Source organism: Nyctibius grandis, chromosome W, assembly GCF_013368605.1.
Source record: "Nyctibius grandis isolate bNycGra1 chromosome W, bNycGra1.pri, whole genome shotgun sequence".
NCBI classification, from domain to species: Eukaryota; Metazoa; Chordata; class Aves; order Nyctibiiformes; family Nyctibiidae; genus Nyctibius; species Nyctibius grandis.
This window is the reverse complement of record NC_090694.1, coordinates 26,029,795-26,041,082: the sequence shown is the minus strand read 5'-3', so window position 1 is coordinate 26,041,082 and position 11,288 is coordinate 26,029,795. Positions and strand designations below refer to the sequence as shown.

Here is an 11,288-nt window from a genome sequence, read left to right as displayed (position 1 = left end):
AAGGAGGGCACGCAGCCAGCTCACTACCCTGGACTTCAGGAGAGCAGACTTTGGCCTCTTCAGTGACCTGCTTGGTAGAGTCCCTTGGGATAAAGCCCTGGAGGGAAGAGGGGCCAAAGAAAGCTGGTTAGTATTCAAGGACCACCTCCTCCAGGCTCAGGAGCAATGCATCCCAACAAAGAGGAAGGCAGGCAAAAACGCCAGGAGACCTGCATGGATGAACAAGGAGCTCCTGGATAAACTCAGGCACAAAAAGGAAGCCTACAGAGGGTGGAAGTAAGGGAAGGTAGCCTGGGAGGAATATAAGGAAATTGTCTGAGCAGCCAGGGATCAGGTTAGGAAAGCTAAAGCCCTGATAGAATTAAATCTGGCCAGGGATGTCAAGGACAACAAGAAATGCTTCTATAGGCATGTCAGTGATAAAAGGAAGACTAGGGAAAATGTGGGCCCTCTCTGGAGTGAAACAGGAGACCTGGTTACCCGAGAAATGGAGAAGGCTGAGGTACTCAATGACTTTTTTGCCTTGGACTTCACCGGCAAGTGCTCAAGCCTCACCACCCAAGTCAAAGAAGGCAGAGGCAGGGACTGGAAGGATGAAGAACCACCCACTGTAGGAGAAGATCAGGTTCGAGACCATCTAAAGAACCTGAAGGTGCACAAGTCCATGGGACCTGATGAGGTGCATCCACGGGTCCTGAGGAAACTGTCGGATGAAGTTGCTAAGCCGCTATCCATCGTTTTTGAGAAGTCATGGCAGTCTGATGAAGTCCCCACTGACTGGAAAAGGGGAAACATAACCCCCATCTTCAAGAAGGGAAAAAAGGAAGACCCGGGGAACTACAGGCCAGTCAGTCTCACCTCTGTGCCTGGCAAGATCATGGAGCAGATCCTCCTGGAAACTATACTGAGGCACATGGAAATCAAGGAGGTGATTGGTGACAGCCAACATGGCTTCACTAAGGGCAAATCGTACCTGACAAATTTGGTGGCCGCCTACGATGGGGTTACAGCACTGGTGGATAGGGGAAGAGTGACTGATGTCATCTACCTGGACTTGTGCAAAACATTTGACACTGTCCCACATGACATCCTTGTCTCTAAATTGGAGAGACATGGACTTGATGGATGGCCCACTCGGTGGATAAGGAATTGGCTGGATGGTCGCACTCAAAGAGTTATGGTCAACGGCTCGATGTCCAAGTGGAGACCAGTGACGAGTGGCGTTCCTCAGGGATCGGTATTGGGACCGGTCCTGTTTAACATCTTTGTCGGCAACATGGACAGTGGGATTGAGTGTGCCCTCAGCAAGTTTGCCGACGACACCAAGCTGTGTGGTGCGTTCGACACGCTAGAGGGAATGGATGTCATCCAGAGGGACCTTGGCAGGCTTGAGAGCTGGGCCTGTGCGAACCGCATGAAGTTCAACAAGGCCAAGTGCAAGGTCCTGCATGTGGGTTGGGCCAATCCCAAGCACAAATACAGGCTGGGCGGAGAATGGAGTGAGAGCAGCCCTGAGGAGAAGGACTTGGGGGTGATGGTTGATGAGAAGCTCAACATGAGCCAGCAATGTGCGCTTGCAGCCCAGAAGGCCAATCGTATCCTGGGCTGCATCAAAAGAAGCGTGGCCAGCAGGTCGAGGGAGGGGATTCTGCCCCTCTACTCCACTCTCGTGAGACCACACCTGGAGTACTGCTTCCAGCTCTGGGGCCCCCAACATAAGAAGGACATGGAGCTGTTGGAGTGAGTCCAGAGGAGGGCCACGAAGATGATCAGAGGGCTGGAGCACCTCTCCTATGAAGAGAGGCTGAGAGAGTTGGGCTTGTTCAGCCTGGAGAAGAGAAGGCTCTGGGGAGACCTTCTAGCAGCCTTCCAGTACCTGAAGGAGGCCTACAGGAAAGCTGGAGAGGGACTTTTTACAAGGGCATGTAGTGATAGGACGAGGGGTAACGGTTTTAAACTGAAAGAAGGTAGATTTAGATTAGATCTTAAGAAGAATTTCTATACTGTGAGGGTGGTGAGACAGTGGAACAGGTTGCCCAGAGAAGCTGTGGATGCCCCCTCCCTGGCAGTGTTCAAGGCCAGATTGTATGAGGCTTTGAGCAACCTGGTCTAGTGGAAAGGTGTCCCTGCCCATGGCGGGGGGGGGCATTAGAACTAGATGATCTTTAAGGTCCCTTCCAACCGAAACCATTGTATGATTCTGTGAAGATACAACCATCCCTTTTGGTACAAAATCTTTCGTAACAAAGATTCCAGTTCCAGCAGACAGCAGGGAACTTCGGTCTCGAGTAATACTGAACCCTAGGGTATTAAACAGAACTTCCTCTGGACTAAACACATGTTGATTCTGATAGTTATATGAATTTACTTTTGATCACTTCCGCTCAACAGTTAGTAATTCCAGATATTTACATCTAATTTCTAGAAGTAAGGCCAAGATATACATTTGTCTACTGAAATAATTTATGAACAGAGCTTTAAATATTTTCAGTAGTGTTTCAAGGACATCTTCATCAGAGATAATTTTGTCTTGGGAACTTTCGGGAACATATCGGAGGGGCGTGTAGGTGCCCCAGCGCTGCCGCAGGGCACACAGCATGGTGCCAGGCAAGCTTCGCCCTCAGGGTGGTCCTGGGCAACGCAAGCGCTCTCTCTCTCTCTCTGCCCAGCTAATCCCTGCTCTGGATGCGTGGCCTTATTTGTGTGCAGAGCTGCCATTGGCTGTTGGGGCGTGCAGGGCGAGCAGCCCATGGGGACTCCAAGATCAGGCGGGGCCCTGGGTTTCGAGTGGCCAAAACCCAGGGCCCGAGGGCTGTAATAACAAGCAGTATCCCATGCATGAGATCACGTCACTTAGAAGGATAGATAAAAAAAGTACATTTTTAAGTAGCAGCTATCAACTTTACTTAATGTAATGTTACTGTGCACTTAACATGCATGAAGGCAGAATTGCAATCCATTTTTCTTTTTAAATTTTTTTTTTTTTTTAATTAAAATTGACATAGGTATTTAAATAAAGTAGTGTCGCGGAGGCTCACAAAATAGATGAGGCAGGTAAATGTTGTGGAAGTTACAAAGTCAAATTAGACAGGTGATAAACTCAAAATGAGATTTATTCTAATCAAAATTGTTTAGCACTCTGACAAACATTAGTAAACCTCAGGTTCATATATGGCCACATCAGTTCTTATTGTCTGAAGGCCCCGTCTTCCGGCAACTGTGTATGTGACAACAATCACTGTAAAGGCGCAAAAAGTAAGGGCACAAAAATAATCAGTGGCCGCTGTTTCAAGGGTCGGAAAGCCCCGGTCTTTATCAGGGCAGGTGGCACCTGCCACAAGTAGAACAAAGTACAAGTCAGCCCATCAGAGCACTGAACTGACTGACTGAGAGGGCTTCCTCACTCCCTGTCCACCATGCATCTGAGGCATAATCTCATCACTCCCTAGAGCCAGGGAAGGATGCCCAGGGAAATATGGATGGATTGACTTGTCTTGCACAACTTAAGAGCTGGGCAGGGAGCAGCTTTCACCCAGCTAATGAGAGAAGGCAGCTCACAAGGACCATGATAAGCTTTTTAATGCAAACATGGAGTTGTTCATCGATGAAACTGGACTCAAGTGCAGTTGGGACACTGTTCTTCAACAGCTGACAGCATATGAAGAGCTAGTTAACCATAGGATGCTACATATAAAGTCATATATTTGCATCAAAAAGGGAGAGTTGCAGGCACTGGAAAAGAAAACTTGTATCCCATGGGTGCATATTTATATATGTAAATACACACACACACATCTATCTAAAAGATGTTACATGCCCCTTCTGTGTTTTATTAAACAATCAAAAAAGGCAAGATCTGATACCAAAACAAGTTAAAAAAAATGAGCTAGAAGAAGCAGTTGAACCCCACCTCCTTGACAATCCTACATTCAGGAGCAATCCAAACACTCTCATCAGCTCACCTTTCCAAAATTATACCGTGCCTGCGGCTACTGACACTGAAGACTGTTAGCGCCTCAGATGATCCACTTCATAGGAGTAGATCAATAGCCCAGAGCTGAAACCTGTTAACATTTCTGTCCACTTTTGAATAGTATTTGGCCCTGATGACAAAGAGACATGAGTTATACTCTGTAGCATCATAAGCAACTGCAGCTTGAAACATACAGCCTACTTACTGATGTGAAGCAGTCTACATGATTTACAACAAACCTAACAAAAGGAATATATTTACAAATCATGAGCATTTAGGACTCAAGTGTGTGTTGGATGGGGGCAAAAACTCTTTTGGTGCCACATTCTACCATCAATTATCTGTAAAATGAACCAAAAAAATCTAGCAAAGAAAACAATCATTCAGCAATTGATCTTCAAAAATTAACTAACTACATGATGTGTTGGCACCTAGGTGTAAGTTTACATAAATCAGCCCATATGCAAATGGAGTAACATTTGGGGAGGGTGATAACAAAAACATTTATCAATCAACTTCATAGAATGAGATTTAAAAAAGTGATATGACATTGTTCATAAACCTTGACTAGAGTGCTAACGCAACCTGGACTACATCCAAGCCTTACTTGGTGTTCTTATGAGCAAGGTACTTTATTCTGACAAAGGCCCCCAAATTATTCTTTACACATCATAAGTTTAGAACCTGTTACGAGATATCAAGATAAGAGTAATCTTATGATCTCCTTGGTCACTGTTCTGTCTCAGTCTCCCTTCTCTGCTTAGGTACCTAACTTTCATAAAACTTGTATCTTTAATGCTGCTCCTGATCTGCAATTTTAGTTAAAATCTGCCAATGAAGTCAAAAGTTATTGGGAAAAGAAGACAGAACATGACAGCATATATCTTTCTTAGGAAACCAGCTTAAAAAATAATCATAAGCAGCTAGTGTTTGGGAATTGGTTTTCAGGTGAATAGAGAAAGCAAACCTCAAGTCACTGTCACAGCTTAACTCCTAAGTCTGGACCTGAACACTTGCCAGGAGTTTGGGATTTTGAGCCATACCTACCAAAGCAATGAAACAACCAGAAGAATTCACTTCCCGTCTCAGAGCCTTGCAAATAGTTATAAATTGACTCTTGATTTACTCTATATTCACTTTAATTCTATTGTTGGTCTTGCACATTTTTCCAAGAACAGGAACTGAGCAATGATATACTGCAAACTGAAATAACTGAGAGAAATAAAAGGAAATGGCACAGTACATCAGGGTAAGCCTCAGCCTTTGGCTGGCTCAAAGTGCTTTCCTGACATCTTCTGGACTTTCTTGGCAATGACATGGAATTCACAACTGAAATTCTGAATTTCAGCAGCTGTGTGCCTTAATGAGAAAACAACATGCATGTTTGCCACAGTATATGTATATCGTAGCTCTTAAAAGCAAGACTGTCACATTTGTGATTCAGCTCAGCAAGGAACACTAAGCAATGAGAGAAAAGTTAGTAAGGAAAATAGTGTCTCAGGAGGTGGGCACAGTCAGGGCAGAACAGCCATGCATGAGTTTACCCACTCAGATGATGAAGAGGAAATACATGATCCTCATGACATTTCAACATGCTCTGAAAGCAATCATTGCCTTTCAATGAGAACTTGCAAAGATGAAACACCGTCAGACTTCAACCTATGACAGTCACGTAGAACACAACATAATATTATTCCCACCAGAGAAACCAAAATGGGCATAACTTACTATTTGCCTGTGGAAGAACTGAATATGCCCTTTGCAAATGAAGACATTTGGTTCCATAAGTAGGTGTCTTTGACATTTACTGCCAGCTGCTGGAGACAGGTGATCTCTGCCATCCCTTGTTCCTAAAAAGGAGACTGCAACATTATAACTACCACACAGTACTGTAAAATTCAGTTTTATAGTAAATCAAATGAAGGAAAAATACCTTACACCCAATTTATCTTTTATTTAACCCTCATCATATGTTCTCCTTGACATTTCAGTTAATATATTTTTCTGATTTTAAAAATCAGATATTAGAATTTAACCAAATATTGCTGCTGCCAAGTTTTGCAGGTGAATTAATATGTTCATCTCTTTTTGCAGAAAAATCACATAAGTAATGGAGAATATAAAGACTGATCCTTCAAAATGTAGAATTTGTAGTCACCAAAGAGGCTATAGAACACTTGAACTTAATTTTCAACTATCCGAAAATCAATTAATTTTTAAAATATCAAAAAAAAAATCAGGAGAAAGACAAGCAACTGAAACAAGCTCTAGTTTTGCAATACACATTCAGATTGCCTGAACAAGGAAAGATTTATGTTTGCTACTTAAATCAGAAGCAACAGAATCATTTAACTGAAAACCATAAAATAGCAGATTAACTTCCAAGATACACCTCAATGGCTCCAGAACTGATCTAACCAAATCAACTCGCTTGACTTGGCAATGAATAGTTACATTTCTGTAGTAATGCGAAATTTAGATATTTAATGGTAGATCTAAGGGCATAAGCAAAATGAGGTTCATAGATACAGAGCAGTTCCTACTTTTATTATCAATTAAAAAATAGTTAGTGTTTGTTGCTGCCCTTTATCTAAACATTCTTCATTGATATACCAAAGATATACATATATCAGCCAATATTCGTATGTCATTTAATATTAGAAACAAAGTCTTACTATATCAAGTGTTGCATATGAAATTGTGTATAAACAGTGAAGTGTACCAGAAATTTTATTCACATCATTAAATTGAATATATTTACATTAAAATAAGCAAAGGACAAAATTTGTTCAAAAACTTTTATTTACTATAAAGAAAAAACACCAAAATAGGTACAAATTATACTATATAAAATTGGTTCAATGGGGTAAAAACTTAGTTAAAATATCTTGATATATTTAAAATCACAAAGGATACAATGAAGCCAAATTTCTTAACCCAGAGATTTCTGTAAAATTTGCTTGCACAGTAAGGTGCTAATAGAAGTTACCCCTTAAGCCTTGGAAGTCTTAGGAATCCGTCACATAGCAAATATAATTTCATTGTGAAAGTGAACTTTGGTAGAAGAAACTCTATAGGACACCTGAGGTAGTAGAAACTGGAATAAACAGCAGTAGACGTTATTTACAACTTGAGTACCAAATAACATTAAGAACACAAAAAAATCATTACACAATACAATTTTCAGTCCAGCTTTGATCAAAAGAAAATAAGAATATTGCATCACATCTGCATTTTAAAAACACCACAATTACCAGCAAGCTGAGGGAAACACAAACTCAAACAAATACATTTGGACACCTAGAGGCAGTTTGAGTTTGAAATGTGGTAGGCATGGTGATCTACAAAGTAATACTGATTAGCTGAGGTTCATCAGTTTATACAGTTTACATTTCTGCTAGAAACAGTATTAATCTGACAACTGATCTTCCAGTACATGAATTGGCAAGAGGGCATCCTTTAAAGCTTGCACATAAGAAAGAATTGGAAACAATCTTCTTAGAATGAGAAATTCTAAAGTGGTCAAAAAAAGTAAAAAACAGAACTACCAAACTTCACATTTCGGTATTATCTTTTTAACTCTTCAAAGTCTGCCAATCTTTCAAAACAAAGGAATGTGAAATTTCCAAAAGAAACACATTCACAACTAATGACACTGCTTTTTATTAGTATGAGCACTATCATCCCTGTAAACTTACTTAAGATGCTTTATTTCCAATTTGTATTGTACATTTTTAATGTACTATAGCTTATTTAGTTTATCCTCTTTGAAAATAACCAATTCTATTTCAGTCCAACAATTCAATTGGCTTCTGAAGAGTTAAAACATGAACAGTAATTTTTTTTTTTTTTTTCAAAATTGGTTAAACACAATGAGTATTTGATTTAAAAAGATCCCCTCTCTTAAAAAGGCAAACGAAAAGCTGTCATTTTCCTTCGGCATTACATGCATCAGAATCTAAAAAACCTGTCTTTAAAATAATTTTAAAAACACACCTGCTAAAAAGAAAAGTTTTGCACTACAGGTGAAGCTTTACTTCACGTTTTACTTAACCTTGTTTTTCAAGTCCAAGTTTGTTTCTTGTTAAAATAAATACCTTTCTTATGGTAATATTTTTAACATTTTCAAATTAAATTATCACTAATGGCTACAGTAAATAGATGATGTACAGCAGAAGGAAAACAGCAAGTAAAACTTGTTATCAGTGGAGAATGTGACCTCAGTTTTGTTACACAAAGAATGAGATTTGCTCATAGGTGGCACCTGCTCCCACTGAAGTACAGGACAAAGTCTCCCATAAACTTTAATGTGAGCTGGATTTGGGGCCTTTGATATGAAACTTCTCTACACGATTTGCCAGAAGGAATTGCTATATGAAAAGAAGGCTCAACTTTTAGCATGATTCAGTCTAAGTTGTTTTATGCAAAATATATATTTTTTTAATAACCTATACTATCAGAGGCTGAAACACTGACTTGAAGGTGGCATTTTATTTTATTCCAGATTTCCAGCAAATTTGTTTTTAAAACTCTTGTGTCAGCAAGATGTTCCATGACACAGTTTGCATCTTTTTCTAAAGACTATTTTAAAAGATCACCTTTCCCTGAAAGTTAAAAATACAATGAAAACAAACTTTAATTTCAAAATAAATTACATGACCAGCAGTAAATGCACAGTGAACCACAACTGCCTGCTCTTACTTTAAGGAAGTCAAAATGTTTTTTTAAAGTATCCATCAATGTTTGGATTTGTTACTCAGAGAACTTTGTATAATGAAAAGAGACAGATACAGAACTTCCTTTTAACCAGTGCTGAAAACTGACTAATTGCAGAACCCTCTGCTTACATCTACATGATGTGAAATGGAACAGTGATTGCTATATTAGCAGCCCCTCAGCTGCTAATATTGCTGAAAAAGTGCTCCAAATAAAATAAAAATCACTTATTGGTAAATGGTCATGCAGATTTAAGGAAAAATGCTTTTGTGTTCACATAGAGACAGATGTTTGAAAAGGCACAGTTTACAAGTCTCTGCACAAGTTGTGAAATGTTGCATACTGAGCTTAGGTAAAGATCTTGATTTGTCAATCCCATACTTAGGTAGGGTCCTTCACTGTCCTTGTGTCCTTGATGTATCTATCATTAAGGCCAGCAGAATAATACAAGCTGCTGTGGTTAACTGAACTGCACTGCAAGACAGTTATCGTATATTCAGTAGCATCTTCTTCAGTATATCAGCCTTACATATAAGTAGCTACCATGTAGTACGGAATACTGGGTGTTTCAGCAGCTCCCTTGATGGGGGTCTGTCCTGAGGTTGAAGTTCTAAACACCGAAGAGTCACATCTCTCAAACCAGGAGACAGATGTGAAGGGATTGATGGAGCAGTAGTTGCACTAGCAATCTGAACAAAAGGAAATAAACTTTTTTAGAAGTCAGTAATTCTTAAGCCACTTCTACCCCAAAAACCTTTAACAAGCTAATCTTTTTCAGCTGACTAGTTATATTATGAGCTTTTATCCACTTAGCATATTTCTTACTGCAGTTTGAGGATTACATTACTGCTTCCATTTTATAAATGGGTCTTAAGTTCATAAAGATGCTTCTTTCCCCAATAACATATACTCTATTGCTTTTCACAGTCTGCCTCTCTCCTTGCACTTTTGTCTAAATTTTCCTGTTACAGCAAGATTCTGCAGTAACCATCTGCTAAGCAGGTCATAAGAAAAGCTCTTATGCCACACTTAGGGGTATTCTTTAGTCTAATACTTGCCATCACTGTTAACTGGCATAGTGTAAGCAAACATTGAGATATATTATGCTGAGCAATGTTACATTATGATATATTAAGCTCGGTATGCTCTCTTGCATTGTCTTACTGTATTTCTGCTACCATCCCAAAGGGCAGTCTTTCTCAGATAGAAGCAGATCACTCCCAACCAAATTAATTTTGATCTACTCTAGATCAAATTAAGCAAGATGGAGAACACTAGGGTGGCACCACAAGATTCACATAGAACCAAGACAATTACATCTCTTATCATAAGTGATTTATACTTAATTAGAACATTTGAATATCACTGTGCTAGTTCTGTTTTGTGGAAACACTTTCTTCACTCATGCTAGTGAAGATGCTAATCACTTCCTTCACTTGTGGCAGTATTTTCTTCATTCATGCCTACAGTTCAATTAGATTTTTAGAATTAAATATACCTAATTGATTTTAGTAAGAAACATGAATGCCAAAATAGATGACCTAGAAGAGGGAGGGATAATATTCATATATAGTGTGGCATAATGGTAAATATCTTTCAGCAAAATCTGAACACGGAACACCAGGTTTTTACCAAAGGACGTTCCACACTATGAAATATGAATACACACATAAATGTTTTATGGTAGAAAAACTTCTTTTGCTCCCATATTTTACAGGATTATGAAGAAAGAGTTCAAATACCAATCTTCTGCCTAGAGTCAAGATAACTCTATTCCCAATTTTTTTAGCCTGTTACATTATGTATTTATGTCTTAGAACAGAGTTTTTCTGCATATTATTGTCTTGGTAGCCTTTTTTTTAAAAAAAGCAAGTATGATTATTATGTTGGTATCAATATTCACAGAATCACAGAATCAACCAGGTTGGAAGAGATCTCTGGGATCATCGAGTCCAACCGTTGCCCTGACACCACCCTGTCAACTAGACCATGGCACTAAGTGCCATGTCCAGTCTTTTCTTAAACACATCCAGAGATGGTGACTCCACCACCTCCCTGGGCAGCCCATTCCAATGTCTAATAACCCTTTCTGAAAAGAAATTCTTCCTAATGTCCAACCTGAACCTCCCCTGGCGAAGCTTGAGGCTGTGTCCTCTTGTCCTATCGCTAGTTGCCTGGGAGAAGAGGCCAACTCCCACTTCACTACAACCTCCCTTCAGGTAGTTGTAGACTGCAATAAGGTCACCTCGGAGCCTCCTCTTCTCCAGGCTAAACAACCCCAGCTCCCTCAGCCGTTCCTCGTAGGACAGACCCTCCAGACCCTTCACCAGCTTTGTTGCCCTCCTCTGGACTCGCTCCAACACCTCAACATCTTTCTTGAAGTGCGGGGCCCAGAAATGGACACAGTACTCAAGGTGCGGCCTCACCAGTGCCGAGTACAGAGGGACGATCACTTCCCTAGACCGGCTGGCTACACTATTCCTAATAGAGGCCAGGATGCCATTGGCCTTCTTGGCCACCTGGGCACACTGCTGGCTCATGTTTAGCCGGCTGTCCATCAGCACCCCCAGGTCTCTTTCTGCCAGGCCGCTTTCTAACC

At 40.4% G+C, this 11,288-nt stretch overlaps 1 protein-coding gene across 1 annotated transcript in view; it reads right to left on the bottom strand.

Annotated features, from left to right (window-relative positions):
• Positions 1-8,755: 8,755 nt before the first annotated feature.
• Positions 8,756-11,288, bottom strand: part of LOC137675731 (mitogen-activated protein kinase kinase kinase 1-like) — a 159,712-nt gene continuing 157,179 nt past the window's right edge. Inside the window, exon 24 of the mRNA XM_068421921.1 lies at positions 8,756-9,378. Within this exon, the coding sequence (XP_068278022.1) occupies positions 9,229-9,378 (150 nt within the window). The 3' untranslated portion in view covers positions 8,756-9,228. The remainder of the gene's footprint in view (positions 9,379-11,288) is intronic.